The 24,446-nt window shown below is 42.3% G+C and overlaps 1 protein-coding gene across 6 annotated transcripts in view; it reads right to left on the bottom strand.

The window, feature by feature from the left end:
- Window positions 1-11,480: 11,480 nt before the first annotated feature.
- Window positions 11,481-24,446, bottom strand: part of LOC105008934 (mucin-1) — a 101,493-nt gene continuing 88,527 nt past the window's right edge. For 3 of the 6 annotated variants that reach the window (XM_034290996.1, XM_034290998.1, XM_034290997.1), the window contains 9 exons: window positions 21,204-21,265; window positions 19,705-19,838; window positions 18,718-19,043; window positions 18,347-18,408; window positions 16,838-16,971; window positions 15,923-16,176; window positions 15,642-15,703; window positions 14,570-14,697; window positions 11,481-12,767 (listed from right to left, as the gene is read on the bottom strand). In XM_034290996.1, the coding sequence (XP_034146887.1) occupies window positions 12,673-12,767; window positions 14,570-14,697; window positions 15,642-15,703; window positions 15,923-16,176; window positions 16,838-16,971; window positions 18,347-18,408; window positions 18,718-19,043; window positions 19,705-19,838; window positions 21,204-21,265 (1,257 nt within the window). In that variant the 3' untranslated portion in view covers window positions 11,481-12,672. Of the gene's footprint in view, window positions 12,768-14,569; window positions 14,698-15,641; window positions 15,704-15,922; window positions 16,177-16,837; window positions 16,972-18,346; window positions 18,409-18,717; window positions 19,044-19,704; window positions 19,839-21,203; window positions 21,266-21,806; window positions 23,432-24,446 lie in introns of all 6 variants that reach the window. The other 3 variants (XM_034290995.1, XM_034290994.1, XM_034290999.1) reach the window with 3 other exon arrangements.

Below are 24,446 nucleotides of genomic sequence, written 5' to 3'. Positions count from 1 at the left end.
AACAGTTACAAAAAGACACCTACAGGTACAGACACTTAATACAACGGTGACACAAATAATAATAATTTTAAAAAGCAGGATATATCTCGCGAGACTTCATTTAGCACTTCCCATCCCCCTCGCATTTTTCGTGCCCGCGACACCACTCATTCTCTCAGTCTCACTAACTCTCTGCTGTAATTTTCGGGAGGAGATTAGGAAGATTCTCGCTGTCTTCGTAGTCAAGGCTAAGTCAAGCCACTTAATACAACGGTGACACAAATAATAATAATCAGGATATACCTGGATAGAGAATACCTTTAATTATGACAATATGGACCAGGTATACTGCCAATTCAGTGATAAGTAACTGTTAATTAGTGGTGTAGCAATCACACAACTCATGGTTTATAATAAATAATAAAGTTAAATCATTATTAAATACAAGTGAGGTACTACAAATAAAATAAGTAAAAATACACTAGTTACAAGCATAGGTAAATACAATAGAACAAAAGTAACAAATTTTAATTAACTGTAGTTTTCAGGTACAGGTACAGAACCATTCCCTTGTTTGTTTGTTTGTTTAATAAACCTTTTGCAGCAAAAATGTCGTGTTTGACAGAATATTATATCCGATACCATTATTGTATTACCTGAAAAATTACATGGTGGAGATTTCTGCTTTGTTGCAAGGGCTCAAATTAGGAATTTAATCTCACTCTAATGCTCTTTCTCTATTTTACAGGAAGCTTGAAAAAAAAATGCCCTTACAAACCAGATTACAAGAAGAGATGCTGAAAAGGGAGTGTCAAAGTGGCTAATTGGTGCCAGGGACAGGGGAGGAAACCGTACAGCGAGGGCACGTGGTGGAGAGCAAGATGGGTAAAAGTCATTATCATTAAAACTGCAAAGTGTTTAGCCTACTTATATTTGTGTAAAACACAACATTGTGCTTTTGTCAAACTATAAACTCTTGTCAAACTGTAGGCTAACCTACAACTGTCACCCAACCAAAATCACACACACACAGTTCAGTGGTTCTGGAGATTTATCTGAATGAGGAAAATTATTTTGAAATTAATGTTTTATGTAAAAACACACACACACACAGTTCAGTGGTTCTGGAGATTTATCTGAATGACTCATAAACAAAATTGTTTTTAGGGAAATAAATCTATGAGCATACCTCTTCTCACTTGCACCTCCAGACCCAAAGTATAGAATAGCTCTAGGTGTTCTTATACGATATTTACTGTCAGATGTGTGTCTGCTATATGTTCTGACTGCATGTATGCATCATAGTTATTTATTTATATTAAACAAAAATGTGGACAGTCTGATTCAGCCATGGCAAACTAAGTATTGTGGTCACTACCAAAAAATGACTGTCACTACCAAAAATGTGCAGTCACTACCGTAACATGGGATGTTTTGTAAAAAATAAAGTATATTGAATTATCAGCTAAGATGTTATGATAGTGTTTGGTTCAATGCATATTCAAACTAATGAATCCTTAACTTTGAAATCAGTACGATAAACTTGATGCCTTCTACAAAGAAAGATTGGGTTCAAAATACAACAATTCTCAAAAATTACACTTAAAATATTATAAAAATTATAATCTTTATTGATTTAAAATTATTTTTCTAAAATATGTATTTATAAGGTAGATGTATACAAAATCGTAATAGGTCATTATAAGCCTTCTTAATAAATTATTTAATATTGTGTTTCGGTAGTGACAAATTTGGGGAGAAAGAAAATATTCCAGCATTTTCTGAAAATACAATATGAGAATTAACTGCACAATTACTAGAAAAGCATACCGTGGATATTATACAATTTGTATAAATATACAGTGTTTGCTGTATATTTTAGATTTTGAGTGTCAACCAGGTTGTCTGTTGTGCTGCTGGCAGGCATTTGTGTACCTAAAATACCCCTTAAGAAAAGCACCAGGCCGTGATTTTATATTTTTTGTTCAAGGAAGTCAATCTAAGACCCAATCTGAAGTTTGTTTTGCATTATTGCCCTGTATAACAAAAAACATACAAATATGAAATGTATAATAAAAAATAAAAAAAATAAAAACCTTAAAATGTACACCTATATCATGAAAAATCATCACTGTAAATAATGAATGTATGAAACATTCAGATTTCCATTCAGGCACCAGAACATGCATGGGGGGTGTAGTAGCCAAAAGCAGTTCTTGCTAACTCTGAGTGAGCCTGAGGTATGTCAGATAAGCCCAGTTTAAACTGCCGTTTTTCCACTTAATGTTTGAGGTAAGATAGTGTGGAGGTATCTGCAGTTCAGCCTTACAAACATTAACTAAAGTCTGGCCCTTCTGGATGTCAGATGTAGCTTTTCCAAATAGTTTTATAGTGAAAAGTGAAAGAGTCTGAATACTTTCAGAACACACTATTATCAGTCAACATGGAATTTACATCTGTGATCAGATCAGTACAGGTTCTACTTCTTTACAAACTATTGTATTGATTCAAGGCTGAATTAAGGGCATTCTGAACATTCCAGTGGTTGAACGTCAGGGATCTAGTGAGCCTGCACGTGCACACACACACACGGGCACACACACAAATATAATCGTGTGGACCTTTTTGGGACCCATTTAAAATGATATTTTCCCAGTAATCTAACTGCAACCCCAAAAACGAATCCTAACCCCAACCTTGGGGTACACACACATATGTATGTGTGTACATGGGTGTATATGTATAAACACACACTCAATGCTCCAACCCTACATTCCATTTCAGTGACCAAACCCAAAGTATATAATCATACTTTGACAATGTAATTAATATCATTTGAAAGGTAATCGAACAAATGGAACAAACACAAACATTTCTGGGTTGGGGTGTGGCCTCGGCGGCAGGGTTAGGTCTCAGGGGCGGGGTTAGGTATTGGGGGTGGGGTTATGTCTGGGGGGGTGGGGTTACGTCTGGGGGCGGGGTTATGTCTGGGGGGCGGGGTTAGGTTTCGGTTCCCTGTATCTGGTGAACATGTTTCCTACCGGGCCATAGCCTCAATCTTCTTCCGGTATTTGGGATCATTCTTGTTGCTGTACTCTGGTCTCATAAGCATGGCGGCGAAGCTGAATGACCAGCATTCAAACCAGCACGATGGCACTCAATTACTGCAGATGTGTCAAATGTATTTATAAAGACCTTTTTACATCAGCAGTTGTCACAAACATGGCTCAAACAACAGTATTGTTGAATTTCACCCATACCTTTACCAAGCTCAACATCGTAGTCCTACCTTGACTAGGATATAGGAGTGTAGGATCATGAGGTTGGTGTTCATCTCAGCAGGGATCCTGATCTTCTGGGTCTGCAGCTCCGTGTACATACTGAACAGCACATCATGGGCATTACGGTAGTTACCTAGAAAACACACTGCAGTTATGAGGACACAAATGTATTCAATCAAATGTATTTATGAAGACCTTTTTACTACAGCAGTTGTCACAAAGTGCTTTACAGAGACACCTGGCCTTAAACCCCAAGGAGCAAACAACAGTAGTGTTGAATTTCAGTGGCTAGGAAAAACTCCCTAAGTATTCCAATTCAACATTCACAACATAAAAATTATTTGAGAGGGTGGATATCTCATTCTGTGTGTGCCCTCTGACCTTGATGGCTTGCAGGGACATCACCATGCCAACGTTGCCACTCATCCGGAACACTCTGATGGCCAGGTCCACCTCGATGTGAACCAGACAGGACCGACCCATCTCAGTCCAGCCCTCAACCGTGCCCAGCGCCTTACACAGCTCCCACGCCTCCGGGAACCTCACACACACACACACACACACAGACATACACACACAGACACACACATTAGGGGAGTATAACAAATAAAAGGACTCATAACTAACACCCATCCAACTACACACCCACCCCCCCACCCACCAACACACACACACACACAGTATACAGTTGCTCTCAACAGCAGTCACCTCCCCTGGACTTTTTCACATTTTATCGTGTTAAAACATTAAATCAAAATGTATTAAATCAGGAGATTTAGCCACTTATCAACAATAAGTTCATAATGTCAAAAGTGAAAAATAAAATTGGCAAATTCAATTACAAATATATAACAGAAAATATTGCAAAACAGCTGTCTTTAGAAGTCACGTAATTAGTTGAACAGAGTCCACATGTGCAATCAAGATTCCTCACACCTCATGATTTCAGGTTTAATACAAAAACAAAAACAACAGCATGAACACAAAAGAACATTCAACGCAAATCCAGAACATGGTTACTGAAAGCACCATCAGGGCTAGGATGTAATTACATGTTCAAGGCATTGAAGTTCAATTAATTCCATTATTAAGACATGGAGAGAAAATGGTACAACTGTGAGAAACTGGGCATCTGGGCAGAAAGAGCATCAGGCAGACAGGCCACCAACAGGCTGTAAATCTAGTCTGTCATTTTATGTTTAATGTCCGTTCCAATGTTGTGCTTGTCTGTATTTTTTTTTACAGACTAGATTCCATCCATCCATCCATCTTCTTCAGCTTATCCGGGGCCGGGTCGCGGGGGCAGCAGTCTAAGCAGAGATGCCCAGACTTCCCTCTCCCCAGACACTTCCTCCAGCTCTTCCGGGGGGACACCGAGGTGTTCCCAGGCCAGCCGGGAGACAAAGTCCCTCCAGCGTGTCCTAGGTCTTCCCCGGGGGTCTCTTCCCGGTGGGACGGGACCGGAAAACACTCTCCCAGGAAGGCGTTCCGGAGGCATCCGAAACAGATGCCCAAGCCACCTCTGCTGACCCCTCTCGATGTGGAGGAGCAGCGGCTCTACTCTGAGCTCCTCCCGGGTGACCAAGCTTCTCAGGGATCGCCCAGCCACCCTGCGGAGAAAGCTCATTTTGGCCGCCTATTTCCGGGATCTTGTCCTTTCGGTCATGACCCAAAGCTCATGACCATAGATGAGAGTAGGAACGTAGATTGACCGGTAAATCGAGAGCTTTGCCTCGAGAGCTTCGCCTTGCGGCTCAGCTCTTTCTTCAGCACGACAGACCGATACATCGACCGCATTACTGCAGAAGCTGCACTGATCCGTCTGTCAATCTCCCGTTCCATCCTTCCCTCACTCGTGAACAAGACCCCTAGATACTTAAACTCCTCCACTTGAGGCAGGCACTCTCCACCAACAGACTAGATTGTTAAATATATTGCCTCATACATTTCAATGATGGCTTTTATTGTGATAAAGAAAATCTGAGTGCTGCCAGCATAATATTCTGCTGCTAAAATATCCCTAATGAAGCCTTGTTTGGCCTTCACTAGTTCCCAGCCACCAATAAACATCAGCAGATCAGTGTCTGTCTGTCAGTGTTGAACATGAATGTTTGTATTGACCCAGCAGATCAGTGTCTGTCAGTGTTGAACATGTATGTTAGTATTGACCCAGTAGATCATTTTGCAGAGTGCTATTTGTGACGAACTGCATTGTGGGATTGTTGACGTGCTGTACTCTGCCTGCTGTTACCTACCTGCCAAACATTTCCGAATTTACTCTATATAAACTAATTGGTCAAAATTCTATTTTAAGAGTTTTACCAACGCAATATTTATTGGTTGACCTCTTACTCAACTTTTCTACACCAGGACTCTTTTTGGACATAATTAACAGAACTACTCAACCCTGAACACCTGAGGATAAGTATCATTACAATGCCTTATCACTGTAATTGTTGTAGCAACAACACGGAGGAGAACCCTCGTCTTCTGTTAAAGATAGCAGAGTTAGAGGCTCGGCTTCTGACGCAAATGTCAGGCAAGGATTATGCTAGTGTAGAAATAGAAAAATCTGCGTCAGTGCCGTCGACCATTTAAACCTAAAATGGTAGAAACTATATTTTTGTTAGCCCCCCGGCACAGCTCCTGCAGCCGGGCAATAACTTTCTCTTGGTCACTGGGAAGAAATGCCGTCGACCATTTAAACCTGAATCGTTGCTAAAACCAACTGAGACTTTCAACAGGTTTTCCCCACTGGAGTCAAGACCCGAGCCGTGTTCGGAGGGGAATGATCGGCAGGCATGTTCTACTGGTGGCCTTGAAAAACTGAAAGCTTTAGTCATTGGCGATTCCATTACACGCAGTATTAGACTAAAGAATCAGCCGGCGATCGTACATTGTTTACCGGGGGGCAGAGCCACCGACGTAGCCGCTAATCTGGGGTTGGTGCCAACGAAGTCTAAAACTGGCAAGTATAGAGAGTACAGAGATATTGTTATCCACGTTGGCACCAACGATGTTAGGATGAAACAGTCAGAGGTTACGAAGCAGAACATAGCATCAGCGTGTAAACTAGCTAGAAAGATGTGTCGGCATCGAGTAATTGTCTCTGGCCCCCTCCCAGCTAGGGGTGGTGACGAGCTCTACAGCAGACTTGCGCAACTCAATCGCTGGCTGAAAACGGAGTTCTGCCCGTCGCAGGAGGTAGAGTTTGTAGATAACTGGCCTTCTTTTTGGGACTCTCCCAGAAATAGGGCCAGGCCTGATCTGCTGAGGAGCGACGGACTCCATCCTAGCTGGAGTGGTGCTCTTCTTTTGTCTAGGAACATTGACAAGAGTCTCACTCCTATAGCCTTAACATGAGATAGGGTGCAGGTCTGTCAATAGCATAGCCAGAGTAGTTAGTACAGCTTTACTTATTGCCACTGTGACTCGTTCCAGGCTGAGAAAAGTTAAACAAGGTAGTGCTAACAAAAACAACCTTATTAAGATAAAGCCTTCCTCCACCTCGGTCACAAATAAAAATGACTGTATCACCTCGCATCTCAAAATGGGACTCCTAAATATTAGATCTCTTGCTCCAAAGGCAGTTGCAGTAAACAAATTAATCTCTGATCATAAACTAGATGCTATTGGTTTATGTGAAACGCGGCTAAAGCCTAATGAATTCACTGCCTTAAATGAGGCCTCTCCTCCTGGTTATACTAGTGATCATATCCCTTGTGCGTCCCGAAAAGGAAGGGGTGTTGCTAACATTTATGACAGTAAATATAAATTTACTCTCAAACATATCACAGAGTTTCATTCTTTCGAAGTTTTACTCATGTAAAATAGGCCCCCCGGGCCTATTGTGTTCCTCAATGAGTTTCCAGAATTCTTGTCTAACCTTGTAGTCATGGCAGATAGTATTCTAATTTTTGGCAATTTCAATATTCATTTGGAAAAGTCCAATGATCCTCTTCAAAAAGCCTTTGAAGCCATAATTGACTCAATGGGTTTCATCCAAAATGTCTCAGGTCCAACACATTGCCACAGTCATACCTTAGATTGAGTCCTGTCACGAGAAATAGATATTGTCACGATAAATAGATACCCCCAAAATCCTGGATTATTGGAATCCACTTGCCCCCCAAACAATGAGTTTCAAAAGCCATACTATAAATTCTCAGACTACAAATAAATTCCTTGATATTCTTACAAGTTCGCTCATTAACGACAGAGTAAATAAATCTGTAAACGATCAAATCGAGGATCTAAACTCAATACTGCGAAATACATTAGACACAGTTGCACCACTAAAAACAAAAGAAATACGCAGCAAGAAACTTGCTCCCTGGTACACCGACAATACTAGAGCACTTAAGCAAGCCTCCAGAAAATTGGAGCGAAAGTGGCGCTCCACCAAGTTGGAAGTATTTAGACTAGCCTGGATAGACAGTACACTACAATACCGAAAATCACTCACGTCTGCTCGATCAGCTTATTTCTCCAACCTGATTGAGGCGAACAAAAACAATCCAAAATGTCTCTTTGATACAGTTGCAAAGTTAACAAAAAAGCAAAGCTTAGCAAGTGAAGTGGGTCTTCACTTTAGTTGTAATGAATACATGAACTACTTTGATGACAAGATCGTCACCATTAGAAAACAAATAACTGACTCCTCCTTAAATAGTTATGGTCCTCAAAATCTCAGTTGTCCAAAAAATGTCCTGAACCTCCCTGACTAGGTGTCAATGGGGACACTTGAATTTTTTGATACCGTATCGCTCGACACATTTACTACATTTGTAATGAGTTCTAAACCCACAAACTCTCAGCTAGACCCGATTCCAACAAAATTACTTAAGGAGCTATTTCCTGTGCTAGGTCAGCCAATGCTGAACATAATAAATTGCTCCCTTTCCTCCGGATGTGTAGCAAACTCACTAAAAATTGCGGAAATTAAGCCTCTTCTAAAAAAATCTAATCTGGATCCCGACATATTAAACAATTATAGGCCAATATCGAACCTCCCGACAACTGAATGCCTTCCTAAAGACAAAAAACATTTATGAAATACTCCAGTCCGGTTTCAGATCCCATCATAGTAATGAGACTGCACCCGTGAAGGTAACAAATGACCTTCTATGGCCTCAGACAAAGGTTCCGCATCCTTCCTGTTGCTTCTTGATCTTAGTGCTGCTTTTGACACTATTGATCACTCCCTTCTCTTAGAGAGACTGGAAACCCATATTGGGCTACGTGGACATGTTCTAGCCTGGTTTAAATCTTATTTATCTGAAAGATATCAGTTCGTTAGTGTGGATGGCATATCCTCTGACAAGTCAAATGTATGCTTTGGAGTTCATCAAGGCTCGGTTCTGGGCCCATTATTGTTCTCACTATATATGCTCCCTCTGGGCGATGTAATCCAAAATCACAATATTAACTTTCACTGTTATGCTGATTACACACAGTTATATATTTCAATGAAGCATGGAGAAGCCCCTAAATTAGCTATTTTGGAAGCATGCGTTTCAGATATTAGGAAGTGGATGACAGAGAATTTCTTGCTCTTAAACTCAAATAAAACAGAAATGCTCCTTTTAGGACCCATAAAACAAAGAGCGTTGTTAGCAGATCTCACTGTGAACCTCGACGGCTGCATGGTCGTATCCCAAAAAACTGTAAAAAACCTTGGCGTTACCCTTGACCCTGACCTCTCCTTTGAAGAACATATAAAATATGTCTCAAGAGTTGCTTATTTTCATCTTCGAAACATCGCAAGAATTAGAAACTTCCTATCAAAAACTGATGCAGAAAAATTAATCCATGCTTTCGTTACTTCTAGATTAGATTACTGCAATGCTCTTATCTCTGGTTATCCAGACAAATTAATAAATAAACTTCAATTAGTGCTGCACACAGCTGCTAGAATCCTAACTAGAACAAAAAAATTTGAACACATTACTCCTGTCCTGGCGTCCTTACATTGGCTGCCTGTTAGGGTTAGGGCTGATTTTAAGGTTTTACTCTTAACCTATAAATCAATACATGGACTTGCTCCTACTTACCTTGCTGAAATGATCCAGCCATACATACCTACACGTAACCTTAGATTGCAAGATGCAGGCCTTTTAATTGTACCTAGAATTTCTAAACAAACAGCTGGCGGCAGAGCCTTTTCTCATAGAGCTCCACTCCTGTGGAATGATCTGCCAATTAAGGTTAGAAATGCACATAGCCAGGTTGATGCCTGGCTATGTGGGTGGATTGATATCCTGCCTGTTGGGCCCTGTCCGGGGCCTCCCCCGGGGTAGGGCCACAGTGTCGCCGGACCCCCCCGTCTCAGTTCCAAGGTGTTACGCTACTATATTATTGTGCTGGGGGATATGAGGAATGCACTTCTAACTTTTTTTCAGTCTCCTCCAGTTTTACATTTTAGGAGGAGATGAGGTCCTGGTCCACACCTGCGGATTACCTGGTTTGGGGGTCCCGTTGCTGTCCCTGTCCTTGTCCACCTGGTCATACTTCTGACCTAGTCTAAAATCAAATAGACTCTGGATTTAGCCCAGAGAAATGTATTTATTATTCCAATTGGACTCTTAATAACTCACTCGGCACAGCCAGAAGAGGACTGGTTCTCTGAGAACCTCTGAGCCTGGGTCCTCTCTAGGTTTCTTCCTAAAATTCGACCTTAGGGAGTTTTTCCTAGCCACTGAAATTCAACACTATTGTTGTTTGCTCCTTGGGGTTTAAGGCCGGGTGTCTCTGTAAGGCACTTTGTGACAACTGCTGTTGTAAAAAGGGCTTTATAAATACATTTGATTGATTGATTGATCAGTGTCTGTCTGTCAGTGTTGAACATGTATGTTTGTATTGACTCAGTAGATCAGTGTCTGTCTGTCTTCCTCTGCCCATGTCTGTCAAATATATTCACAGAGTTGTCAGGTCTTTGGAACCAAAAGTCCATAATAATACAATTAAAAATAAAAAGGACTTCACGAGTACAGACTGAATATCTATGATATCACAAACCCAAAGTTTAGCTCTGGTCCAAGTTAAATACAGACTGTTATAATAAAATAATGAACCCAAAGTCTAGCTCTGGTCCTGGTTAAATACAGACTGGTATAATATCATGAACCCATAGTCTAGCTCTGGTCCAGGTTACATACAAACTGGTATAATATCATGAACTCAAGGTCTAGCTCTGGTCCAGGTGAAATACAGACTGGTATGATAAAATAATGAACCCAAAGTCTAGCTCTGGTCCAGGTTAAATACAGACTGGTACAATATTTTGAACCCAAGGTCTAGCTCTGGTCCAGGTGAAATACAGACTGGTATAATAAAATAATTAACCCAAAGTCTAGCTCTGGTCCAGGTTAAATACAGGGGAAAGGAGGGCCAGTGGCTTTGGAAGGCTGGTGATGCCGACCGCGAGAGCCCAGGTGCACTAGCAGGGGGAGCCACAGGAGAGGGAGTCTTGACAAGACTACTCACTCGCTAGGCGAGTTCAGCATTGGGGGGTGGAAACACTTATGTTTTTCATTTCTACCTGCCAGTAAATTGCACTTCCTAGGTTCCCCGGTTGAAAATGTGTCTAAACCTGAAAGAAGACAACCTGTAGTGTTTTGACCCTCCAGGCCTGGAGTTGAGATGTGTCCTCTAGCTTTACTGTGATCACACAGTGTGAAGGATGATTCAAAAGGCAAAAACATTTCCAAGGATTTAAGAAAAGGGTTTCACCTTGTGATCACTAATAAACTACAATTAGATGCCGCCTCCATGCCAACAATATATTAGTCAGAGTTGCCAACAGAAAGCCTTTGCTGTGACCAAAACACAAATGTAAGTGCATTGAGTGTGCTAAATGTAATTTAAACTATGAACCTGGAACCAGGTTCTATGGTCTGATGAGCCTTGAAAGCTATTTTCACACCCCCATAACTGAGCACTTAAACTTAACAGCTTTACAGCTTTTATAGCTTCCTATGTTTTTCTTCTATTTTTATTTTCTTATTCTATGTATATTATTATGGTGTTTTGATGTTTACATTTGAGTATTTTTTATGCTATTGTATTTTTATATGTTTTTCTTTTTCTTTGTAAAGCACAATGAATGTCTTCTATGTATGAATTGTGCTATATAAATAAACTTGCTTGCTTCAAAGGTATGTCTTTGAATAAAATAATTAATGAGTCAATTTTATTTAGTCATTACTTACTTTAATGTTAAGCTCAAGTTGATAAACAAGTGATACTTGTAGTAGAGTATCAAGTAAGCTAGCATGCCAGTATTGGGGCCAATTTGGACATACTACCTCATCATAAAATAGTGTCCCCGCGTTAGATTTTGTCACACATTAACAATCTAGCGTTTGATCTAGCGTACATTACCCCAAAAAGCATACAAGGATCCGTACTTCGAAAATCAACCAGAAATAGTCCCAATATAACCGTGAACAGTTTTATTTTAGGCTTACTATAATGTAGTTACTGAAGGTTGTAGCCAGCAAAGTTTTTGTCAACCCGGAAGAGATTCTAATGCAACATGTTTTCTGACTGTAGAGATTCAAACGCAAAGGTCTATTGTTTGCAAGTCTGTGTCTCTAAAAATGTACAATACATCTAAAATAAGATCCTGAGATTGATAATAGATTTTTTCTGGTGCATGGTCAGTCCATGCATCCAATTGTTGAATCTCAATTATTAAGTACATAACTGTCTACCATAGAAACACCTAAAGATGAAGGGAACAAGGGACAACTCAAACCTGACAATGTACAGACAAGGAAAGAACTGCAACTACAAACAGGCAACTCCAAACAAATGATCATAAAGACCCACCTGAGGACAGGATATCTTAACAAATGAACAAAATGACCTCAGTCTATATTTTACAAGTGTTGCATTTAATATATTAGATTAAATAATAAAGAGGCTTGAAAAACCTTTTAAACAATTACATTATTTTGATATTATATTTAGTGGAATGCCAATAGTAACAAGCAGACAATTACAGGACAGAAAATGTGTTTTAAAAGCTTATAAAAAACAAAAAAAAAAAGCATAATCTTTTTTGTTTCTATAGATAGAATAGATAGAAACATGTTGGTTGCTTTGTACAAAGTACATGATGCACATGAATAAAGTAATTTAACTATTATTTGGCCTATTTGGTTAAGTGGGAATACAGTTACATAAACTATACATAGAACTTATCTTAATCCAATTATATAGAATTCTAAGACTATTCCTATTCAAAAACATTCCTAAAAGACATTACAAAAGATACATCTTAAGGACATTGATATTAAAGTCATACATATTTAGGCTGTCTCTCTGGGATGAGTCCATTGGTCAGACACGTGCCACCTCAGCCAGGTTATTTGCTAGCCAGCAGAGGTACCACTAGCTTTCCAGGCTGTTAGCTAGCCACCAGCTGTCCCAAAAGCAGTGCCAAAGTGACAGGTAAGACGGCCAGACAGAAGACAGTGGGTCGGTGAGCACTGCTTGTTGGTGCTGAAAAAGTCAAAGAAACAGACAGGCTTTAGTAAATGGCGAGCTTTGCCCAAAGCAATGGCCGTCTGGAACAGTTATTTCCAACTGCAATTTTACTCAATCAAGTCAAACTCATAATTTGACTATAAAACTACACATTGCTCGCCGAAGTATCAGACTGTAAAAGGAATATGCATTGCAAAGAGCATTTACCCATTGCCATGTTGATGTTTGGACGATGTACAGCGCCTCCGTAACGGTGCACGTACACTGTTGCAGCGCGCTCGCCGCATCGGACGGATACAACATATTTTCAATGAATAGCGTCAAGGCGTCGTTGACGTTTGCGCAAAGCATCTCTGGAACCCGTTTGAGCTGTTCAGGCTAGTTCAGAAGTTGGGCCACGGTCAATATTATGCAAATTAATCTGGGTAACGCAAGTTTATCCAATCGATGTCGAATCTTTCATAAACAAGAGACTGTCCTTCTTGTTGGTTCATTGTTGTACAACACTAGTATGTGAAATATTTGGTCCATGTGAACCGTAGTGGGGGAAAAGTGACGTTATAGAGGGGGAAAAGTGAATTAGCATATTATAGAGGGGAGCTCTATTTTCCTGTGCCTCTCACGCCAGCTCCACATAGTCACATGACTCCATTGACAATTCATTGGAGGCAACAATTTGGTAGCCGAATTTAATCTATAAAACGCGTAGTAAGCAAGCGTGCCGCACAAGCCCTGAAAAGTGAAGCCAAAACGTCTCGATCGCCCCCTGGTGAGTGGTCCCAGTATAGGTCATAAACCCCGCCCTCCCCATGTTTTTCAATGGGACGCGAGACCAACTAAACAATTAAATTACCCTTCAAATATATTTTTTCTGAAGCTGGTTTCTGTCATTTACTGTAGTTTGTATCACGCTAATGTAAATTCAAGAGTTTGTTTTTAAAATAAGTTTGTTTTTAGTTAGTTATTTAATGCTCTAAAAACAGTGGTGTGACGTCGTGATTCACAGCTGCGATTGACAGCTATCTGAGCCGAGGAGCCACTGAATCTTCGGAGGACTGAGGAGATTGGAACTTTACATTTAATCTCAAAATTTCTATAATTGATATAATTTCACACGGACATAATGGGTTGTTCTGCAGTACATTGTGCTAACCGATCTGGCATTTCCAATCGATCTTTGAATTTTTTTCGGTAAGTTAAATGTATAAGCTATTTAAGTAGTAAATAAATGTAATGGGCTAGCTAACGTTAGCTAAAAGACAACAAGCCTCGTTAATAGCCATGTTAATAGCTAGCAGGTGATCGTTAGCTAGAAGTTACCAATTATTTTTGTATTAGGCCTATTCTAAATTAAGGTTAAACATGATGTAAGTTAGGCTATAACATCGTCTAGGTTTAACAAGCAAAGGTTGTACTGTACTTGGACTTGTTTACGGTATGCGCATTCTGCGAGGGAGAGTGAGGGCGGGGCACAGGGGTGGGGCCGTTGATTTCGCGGCTTTAGGGCTTTACTTCCTTCTCGCTACTGCGCATAACTAGATGTCAGCGCCGTATCAGGACACTGGTGGCTTCATTTTTCACCAATGGAAAAGAGCGAAAGGGCGTCGTCCATTATATATACACTCTATGGTAGTAAGTATTGCTGGGTGTCCATCTGTCCGTCTTGCTCATCGCTAGACGCTTGTGGGTATTTAGACTATTTGTAGGGTTTAGCCATGCCGGGAGTTCACCGGAGTTCACATTTACTACTTCCTGTAGCTAGCTAGCTAGTACCGATACATAGTATCATATAATATCTGGGTATAGTGAATACTTACAGACAATGGTGCTGTTTGGTAAAATGTCCAGCGCGATGGAACTGGAAGCTGCCTGGACATCGGCTATGCTGGGAACCGAAGACTTGTTGGTGAAGACCAGAACCAAGTTGGTCACTACAGATCCGCTCCTAAAAACACACAAATGGCAACTTTTAGAAATGTTTTTTTAAAAGGGATGCTCCTCATTTGCTCCCACCTCGTGCAAACAAATCCAAACAAAGATACTTTTATATTTTGGCAGCTTGCAAGAAGTGTTTTTTTATACCCAAAATAATTAGTGAGTGAAAGTGAAACAGCACCATTCCACTATTCCTGTAGATATTAGAGACACTTTCTTATGTTACCATGCAAATGAATGCAATACTACATAATTACCTGTTGTTTAACCAGGCAAGTCAATTGAGAACCAGTTCCAAATTTTCTATGATTTTGGTTTTAATTGCAAGAAGATAGTGTATATATAACGTATAACGTTTAGCAATAAGGCTCAAACCAGGAGAAAGACAGACATTTATAATATGACAGACATTTATAATAATTACCTTCATTAAGTAAAATAAAAATTTTAATGCCAGCCAGAGTTCATGAATGCAGGTTCTTAGATGGTGCAGCAGTATAACGTGCTTCTCTGTATTGCTAAAGCACTCCACCACCCTCAAGGTGCATGCCATGACTCTGTATGTGGCTTACGTGTGGCTGGGAACTACAATAAGGCAATGCATATTGGCCAAGCTCCGCCCGGTGTGGAGGGTGGCATCGACAGGAGGGATTTTCTTTCTTCATTGCACCCTCAAGACAGTACTAAACTCTGTCAAGTCGGCGTGACTTTACATATTCAGAAGTGATTGACTTCCTCTGTACCTAATGTACCAAAGCAGTGACATGGGGATGCCTATGTGGAAGACATATCTACATCTTCTAGTCTCCTTAGATCATAGGTACTGTAGTTCCTTCCACCAGACAGGGTTTTAGGTACAATTGAATATTGTAAATTTGGTGAGGGAATAAAAAGGGGAATTGTCCATAAAAAATATTAAATAGCAAATAAATAAAAAGTAATTCCTGCACTTACCTGAATGACTTTACAAGGGAACGAAGGAACGATGCAAATTTTTTTGAATAAACCTTGTTCACCTGCATTGAAAGATACCAAACAATTACAAAACTTTACCATTATATTACAATTCCAGTCTCACAAAATGTTAAGGACGATTGGGGGGGGGGGGGGGGGGGGGGGTTGGTATATCAGGGTGGGGACATTTATAATTTAATTCAGACAGTCTGTTCACAAGGATGTTAAAACCAAATTCCATTTATTTCCGAATTGACTGGAATGCTGATCTCATTACTAACCTCTGAAACCACTTTTGTAGCCAGAGTTTTGAACCCTTGAGAATTCTGGTCAGCGAGATCTGATGTGAAATTCTGGTTTAGACTGAACTGAAGACTCAGAGATCCTTCACTGGGAGATGGAGGGTCACTTGGTGCAGGAGCGGTGGTGGTGGTGGTGACCGCTGCTGTTAAAGTGGCATTTGGAGCAGCAGTTGAAGTGGCATTTGGAGCAGCAGTTGAATTGACATTTGGAGCAGCAGTTGTGTTGTCAGGTGCTGTTGATGGAAAGGTTAATAATTTATATGACAAGATTGTTACATTTTGTAATTTTCTGTTTGTAGCATTGAAACATGTGAAGGGGCTGATATGTTGGTGTGTTATTCCATTTCTAGACAGTGGCAGGGACGGACCAGGACTAGACATCATCTCTGGCATTTTTCTAACACACCAGTCAATTGCCAGATGGCCAAATATTATCTAACATAGTATTATTGTCTGGTTTTGGAGAAAATGTTGTATTAGACCTAGTTATCATAGCTTAGTTATAACAGCTTATTCTGAATCAGTCAGAAATACATAGTGTATTCTTTGAAATTTGAGACAGGCACATTAAACAATTTAGCTTTTTCTTGTGAAAATGTGAGAAAACAGCGATGTGGTTCAGTTATTGACGAAAGTCAAATTGCTTTAAAAATATATTTATTCAAATGTTGACTTAGCCTGTAAAGAATTGTGATCATATAAAGACTGTAAACAAGGGCAGACAGGGACCAACAATCGTTTCTGGTTTTTCTAACACACCGGCCCATTTATTTTCCTCTTGAGTTCCCATTTTGCATTGAAAAAACAACAGTTTAGACATTCTGACAGGCCAAAACTAAAATGACCAGCCTGAAGTGCCATATCGCCAGTCCACCCTAGATTGTCAATACATACCAACATTGATGCTGCCTGGTACAATAGTCAGATTGGTGGTACTGTTGCTAAAAGCTGCCAGTGCCACATCTGTGCTGGGAACCAATGTTTGGTTGGCAAAAACCAGAGTCATGTCAGTCACTACAGATCCACTCCTAGACAGGGGAAAAGAAAATGGAAATCCTTCAGAGATCATTATCAATACATTTTACTTTACAATGTGAAATAGACAATACACAACAATATAAACAGAAATGTAATATTGCTATAATTTAGTCACTTTTGAATGATCATTAAATATACTATATGGCCAAAATATGTGGACCCCCGACCATCACACCAATATGAGTTTGTTGGACATCCAATTCCAAAAACCATGGGCACTTTCCATAAGATTTTGGAGTATCTCTGTGGGAATTTGTGCCCATTCAGCCAAAAGAGCATTTGTGAGGTCAGGCACTGATGTTGGATGAGAAGGCTTGGCTTGCAATTGCTGTTCCAATTTATCCCAAAGGTGTTCAGTGGGGTTGAGGTCAGGGCTCTGTGCAGGCCACTCAGGTTTCTCCACACAAACCTTGTTGAACCATGTGTCTACATCATGCTGCAACTGGAAAGGGCCTTCCCCAAACTGTTATCTGTTAACGTTGTATCCTATCGCATAAAGATGACCCTTCACTGGAACTAAAGGGCTTAGCCCAAACCCTGAAACACAGACCCGGATCATTATCCCTCCTCCACAACACTTTACAGGAGGCTCTGTGCATTCCGGTAGGTAGCGTTTTGCTGGCATCCGCCACACCCAGATTTGTCCATCCGACTGCCAGTTAATGAAAAGCATGATTCATTACTCCAGAGAACACGTTTCCATTGGCTTGCTTTGAACCACTCCAGCCAACGCATGGTATTGCACTTGTTGATGGGAGGCTTTCATAAAGCTGCTCGGCCATGGAAACCCATTGTGCGATGCTCCCCGACGCACAGTTCTTGTGCTGATGTTGCTGAAACACCTGAACTCGTGGATGAAACACCTGAACTCAATAATAAGTAGGTGTGTCCACATTCTTTTGACCATAGAGTGTATGTACAGAATAAAAAAAATGTTGTCTCCCAGGTGACGCAGAAGTCTAATGCTGAAGCCGTCCTCCACAGTCAAAGGTTACATGTGTCTGGGATGAGGCCATCCATAATGAAAAAGCATTACCCAGGGTCAGGGCAGCGTCAGCAGATATTGTCTTGACTCATTGTGCTCTAGCGACTCCCTCAGACGGGTCAGCTGCCTACAAGCTAACTTGGATTGTCTGTCAAATGAGTGTGACGTCAAACACTGATCTGCCTGACTGATGTGTAATAGGGTAAGGCAGAATGGTTTGACAGATGCCTAAGAGGGAGTTATCCCAGAATCCTTTGCTCTTCTGAACTTTTGGGAGTTGCTTTGATGATACTGAGTGTTAGGTACAACTGGATATCAAAATATTGCCGAGGGGTGGAAAAGAGAGGGGGAATATAACATTTAAATAATTAATACATTACCTGAATGACTTGACAAGAGAACGAAGGAATGATGCAAATTTCCTTCTGTAAACGTTGTTCACCTGAATTGGATTGAAAGATTACAATACAATGAGCAAAGTTGACCATATGTCACATGAAACATAATGAAGAAAGAGTTTCACTTGTCATTCTCAGCAAACAGATACACTGGCATACATTCTTGCAGGACTTCTTGGGGAGGTGATTCCAATCTATTCATGCAAAAATGTTAAGGACGATTTGGGGGGGGGGGGGGGGTATATCAGGGTTGGGGACATTTATAATTTAATTCAGACAGTCTGTTCACAAGGATGTTAAAACCAAATTCCATTTATTTCCGAATTGACTGGAATGCTGATCTCATTACTAACCTCTGAAACCACTTTTGTAGCCAGAGTTTTGAACCCTTGAGAATTCTGGTCAGTGAGATCTGATGTGAAGTTCTGGTTTAGACTGAACTGAAGACTCAGAGATCCTTCACTGGGAGATGGAGGGTCACTTGGTGCAGGAGCGGTGGTGGTGGTGGTGACCGCTGCTGTTAAAGTGGTTTTTGGAGCAGCAGTTGAAGTGGCATTTGGAGCAGCAGTTGAATTGGCATTTGGAGCAGCAGTTGAATTGACATTTGGAGCAGCAGTTGAATTGACATTTGGAGCAGCAGTTGAACTGGCATTTGGAGCAGCAGTTGTGTTGTCAGGTGCTGTTGATGGAAAGGTTAATAAATTATATGACAAGATTGTTACATTTTGTAATTTTCTGTTTGTAGCGTTGTAACATGTGAAGGGGCTGATATGTTGGTGTGTTATTCCATTTCTAGACAGTGGCAGGGACGGACCAGGACTAGACATCATCTCTGGCATTTTTCTAACACACCAGTCAATTGCCAGATGTCCAAATATTATCTAACATAGTATTATTGTCTGGTTTTGGAGAAAATTTTGTATTAGACCTAGTTATCATAGCTTAGTTATAACAGCTTATTCTGAATCAGACAGAAATACATAGTGTATTCTTTGAAATTTGAGACAGGCACATTAAACAATTTAGCTTTTTCTTGTGAAAATGTGAGAAAACAGCGATGTGGTTCAGTAATTGACGAAAGTCAAATTGCTTTAAAAATATATTTATTCAAATGTTGACTTAGCCTGTAAAGAATTGTGATCATATAAAGACTGTAAACAAGGGCAGACAGGGACCAACAATCGTTTCTGGTTTTTCTAACACACCGGCCCATTTATTTTCCTCTTGAGTTCCCATTTTGCATTGAAAAAACAACAGTTTAGACATTCTGACAGGCCAAAACTAAAATGACCAGCCTGAAGTGCCATATCGCCAGTCCACCCTAGATTGTCAATACATACCAACATTGATGCTGCCTGGTACAATAGTCAGATTGGTGGTACTGTTGCTAAAAGCTGCCAGTGCCACATCTGTGCTGGGAACCAATGTTTGGTTGGCAAAAACCAGAGTCATGTCAGTCACTACAGATCCACTCCTAGACAGGGGAAAAGAAAATGGAAATCCTTCAGAGATCATTATCAATACATTTTACTTTACAATGTGAAATAGACAATATAAACAGAAATGTAATATTGCTATAATTTAGTCACTTTTGAATGATCATTAAATATACTAAATGGCCAAAATATGTGGACCCCCGACCATCACACCAATATGAGTTTGTTGGACATCCAATTCCAAAAACCATGGGCACTTTCCGTAAGATTTTGGAGTATCTCTGTGGGAATTTGTGCCCATTCAGCCAAAAGAGCATTTGTGAGGTCAGGCACTGATGTTGGATGAGAAGGCTTGGCTTGCAATTGCTGTTCCAATTTATCCCAAAGGTGTTCAGTGGGGTTGAGGTCAGGGCTCTGTGCAGGCCACTCAGGTTTCTCCACACAAACCTTGTTGAACCATGTGTCTACATCATGCTGCAACTGGAAAGGGCCTTCCCCAAACTGTTATCTGTTAACGTTGTATCCTATCGCATAAAGATGACCCTTCACTGGAACTAAAGGGCTTAGCCCAAACCCTGAAACACAGACCCGGATCATTATCCCTCCTCCACAACACTTTACAGGAGGCTCTGTGCATTCCGGTAGGTAGCGTTTTGCTGGCATCCGCCACACCCAGATTTGTCCATCCGACTGCCAGTTAATGAAAAGCATGATTCATTACTCCAGAGAACACGTTTCCATTGGCTTGCTTTGAACCACTCCAGCCAACGCATGGTATTGCACTTGTTGATGGGAGGCTTTCATAAAGCTGCTCGGCCATGGAAACCCATTGTGCGATGCTCCCCGACGCACAGTTCTTGTGCTGATGTTGCTGAAACACCTGAACTCGTGGATGAAACACCTGAACTCAATAATAAGTAGGTGTGTCCACATTCTTTTGACCATAGAGTGTATGTACAGAATATAAAAAATGTTGTCTCCCAGGTGACGCAGAAGTCTAATGCTGAAGCCGTCCTCCACAGTCAAAGGTTACATGTGTCTGGGATGAGGCCATCCATAATGAAAAAGCATTACCCAGGGTCAGGGCAGCGTCAGCAGATATTGTCTTGACTCATTGTGCTCTAGCGACTCCCTCAGACGGGTCAGCTGCCTACAAGCTAACTTGGATTGTCTGTCAAATGAGTGTGACGTCAAACACTGATCTGCCTGACTGATGTGTAATAGGGTAAGGCAGAATGGTTTGACAGATGCCTAAGAGGGAGGCATCCCAGAATCCTTTGCTCTCCTGAACCTTTGGGATTTGCTTTGATGATACTGAGTGTTAGGTACAACTGGATATCAAAATATTGCCGAGGGGAGGAAAAGGGAGGGGGAATATGACATTTAAATAATTAATACATTACCTGAATGACTTGACAAGAGAACGAAGGAATGATGCAAATTTCCTTCTGTAAACGTTGTTCACCTGAATTGGATTGAAAGATTACAATACAATGAGCAAAGTTGACCATATGTCACATAAAACATAATGAAGAGTTTCACTTGTCATTCTCAGCAAACAGATACAATGGCATACATTCTAGCGGGACTTCTTGGGGAGGTGATTCCAATCTATTCATGCAAATATCAGGCTTACACAATGTCAACAGTACTAGGTATTTGTCAAAGTGCAGTCGCCTGACTGAATAAAAGTTTGGAGTTCCTGATTCTGACATCAAGATGCCACTCATATCAGCCTCTCTGGGGTGGATTATATCAGGATTTGGGACTATTCCATGTCAATTCAAGCAGCAAAGTTATTGCAAGATGTTTCTAATTGGTTTACAGTTTCCTCATTGATTGACAATACAAATAATTGAAATGTCAAGGGTCTTCCTGAATTGACTGGAATAAAAAGTATTGATCCCAACTCAGTTATACGTTGTGTTTACCAACCTCTGAGATTATTGAAAAATCGGTCCCCTTGTGTCCTAGGCTTTAGGGTTTTAGGGTTTATGAAAACTAACCTCTGATGTTACTGAGGCAGCCAGATTCTTGAACCCTAATGATGTCTGGTCAGAGAGATCTGGAGTGAATATCTGATTGAGACTGAACTGAAGACTCAGGGCTCCTTCCCCAGGAGATGGAGGTTTGACTGTTGGAGCCAGAAGGATGGGGCTGCTGGTCGGTGCTGCGCTTTGTCCTGGCGCTGCGGTCGGTGCTGCGCTTTGTCCCAGCGCTGCGGTCGGTGCTGCGCTTTGACCCGGCACTGCGCTTTGTCCCGGCGCTGCGGTCGGTGCTGCGCTTTGTCCCGGCACTGCGGTCGGTGCTGCATTATGTGTTGGTGCTACACTTTGTCCCGGCACTGCGGTCGGTGCTGCACTTTGTCCCGGCGCTGCGGTCGGTGCTGCATTATGTGTTGGTGCTACACTTTGTCCCGGCACTGCGGTCGGTGCTGCATTATGTGTCGGTGCTGCGCTTTGTCCCGCCGCTGCGGTCGGTGCTGCGCTTTGTCCCGCCGCTGCGGTCGGTGCTGCACTTTGTCCCGGCGCTGCGGTCGGTGCTGCGCTTTGACCCGGCACTGCGCTTTGTCCCGGCACTGCGGTCGGTGCTGCATTATGTGTTGGTGCTACACTTTGTCCCGGCACTGCGGTCGGTGCTGCGCTTTGTCCCGGCGCTGCGGTCGGTGCTGCACTTTGTCCCGGCGCTGCGGTCGGTGCTGCACTTTGTCCCGGCGCTGCGGTCGGTGCTGCGCTTTGACCCGGCACTGCGCTTTGTCCCGGCACTGCGGTCGGTGCTGCATTATGTGTTGGTGCTACACTTTGTCCCGGCACTGCGGTCGGTGCTGCACTTTGTCCCGGCGCTGCGGTCGGTGCTGCATTATGTGTTGGTGCTACACTTTGTCCCGGCACTGCGGTCGGTGCTGCATTATGTGTCGGTGCTGCGCTTTGTCCCGCCGCTGCGGTCGGTGCTGCGCTTTGTCCCGCCGCTGCGGTCGGTGCTGCACTTTGTCCCGGCGCTGCGGTCGGTGCTGCGCTTTGACCCGGCACTGCGCTTTGTCCCGGCACTGCGGTCGGTGCTGCATTATGTGTTGGTGCTACACTTTGTCCCGGCACTGCGGTCGGTGCTGCGCTTTGTCCCGGCGCTGCGGTCGGTGCTGCACTTTGTCCCGGCGCTGCGGTCGGTGCTGCACTTTGTCCCGGCGCTGCGGTCGGTGCTGCGCTTTGACCCGGCACTGCGCTTTGTCCCGGCACTGCGGTCGGTGCTGCATTATGTGTCGGTGCTGCACTCTGTCCCGCCGCTGCGGTCGGTGCTGCGCTTTGTCCCGCCGCTGCGGTCGGTGCTGCGCTTTGTCCCGCCGCTGCGGTCGGTGCTGCGCTTTGTCCCGCCGCTGCGGTCGGTGCTGCGCTTTGTCCCGCCGCTGCGGTCGGTGCTGCGCTTTGTCCCGCCGCTGCGGTCGGTGCTGCGCTTTGTCCCGCCGCTGCGGTCGGTGCTGCGCTTTGTCCCGGCGCTGCGGTCGGTGCTGCGCTTTGTCCCGGCGCTGCGGTCGGTGCTGCGCTTTGTCCCGGCGCTGCGGTCGGTGCTGCATTTTGTCCTGGCATAGCGGTTGGTGCTGTGCTTTGGCCCGGTGCGGCGGTTGCTGTTAAAGTTGCTGTGGATGGAAAGATTAGGAAATTAAGTAATCTATAGTTTTTTAGATTATGTTGCAACAATTTGATAGGATTGTCCCATTTCAATGTGCAGAAGTTTAGTTTTACTGGTTGTGATGGTGTAGAATAATATTGTTCATGTAAGTGCTGTATTTTATTTGTGAGTATTAGCAGGAGTGGATTGGGAATAGAAGTTGTCTCTGGCCTATTTAACATACTGGCCCATTGCCAGATGACCAGTCCTCCCCTTTATGTTGTGGTACTTCAGTTACAGAAGACGGCACACAAAATGTATGTTGTATGTTGATTGGTTGTTTTCATGATGAAACACAGAGGAGGGCCCAAAATATGCAGCGTCCCAACTTTTTTTGGAAAACGTGTTCTTGGTATATGTAGAGAAATGTGTGTGTGTGTGTGTGTATAAGGGTGTGTGTGTGTGTGTGTGTGTGTATAAGGGTGTGTGTGTGTGTGTGTGTGTGTATATAAGGGTGGGTTAGGTCTTACTGAACGAATGGGGACCAAATGTCCCAATGAGTACAGTAAAACCAGAAAAAATTGACCTCATTAGGACCTTTTGCCGGTCCCTGTGAGGCAAAAGTCAATTTCCAGCTCAGGGTTTAGGTTTAGGGTCAAACTTACAATTGATTTTATAGTTAGAGTTGGGGTTTCTTTAAGGTCCAGGTGTTGTTGGTTAAGTTTAGGGTTAAGGTCAGGCATTACATCTAGGTAAAGTTTAGGCATAAGGTTAGGTTTAGGGTTAGATTAGGGTTAGGTTAAGGTTAGGGTTAGGGTAAGGGTTAGGTTTAGGGTTAAGTTTAGGGCAAGGGAGCATGCAATTTCTATTTTCTGGTCCCCATGAGGGTAGCTGTACAAACGTGTGTGTGTGTGTGTATAAGGGTGTGTGTGTGTGTCTGTATAAGGGTGTGTGTGTGTGTATAAGGGTGTGTGTGTGTGTCTGTATAAGGGTGTGTGTGTGTGTATAAGGGTGTGTGTGTGTGTATAAGGGTGTGTGTTTTT

Source organism: Esox lucius, chromosome 25 (genome assembly GCF_011004845.1).
Source record: "Esox lucius isolate fEsoLuc1 chromosome 25, fEsoLuc1.pri, whole genome shotgun sequence".
NCBI lineage: Eukaryota > Metazoa > Chordata > Actinopteri > Esociformes > Esocidae > Esox > Esox lucius.
Note: the sequence above shows the minus strand (reverse complement) of the source record. Positions and strands in the feature narration are given on the sequence as shown.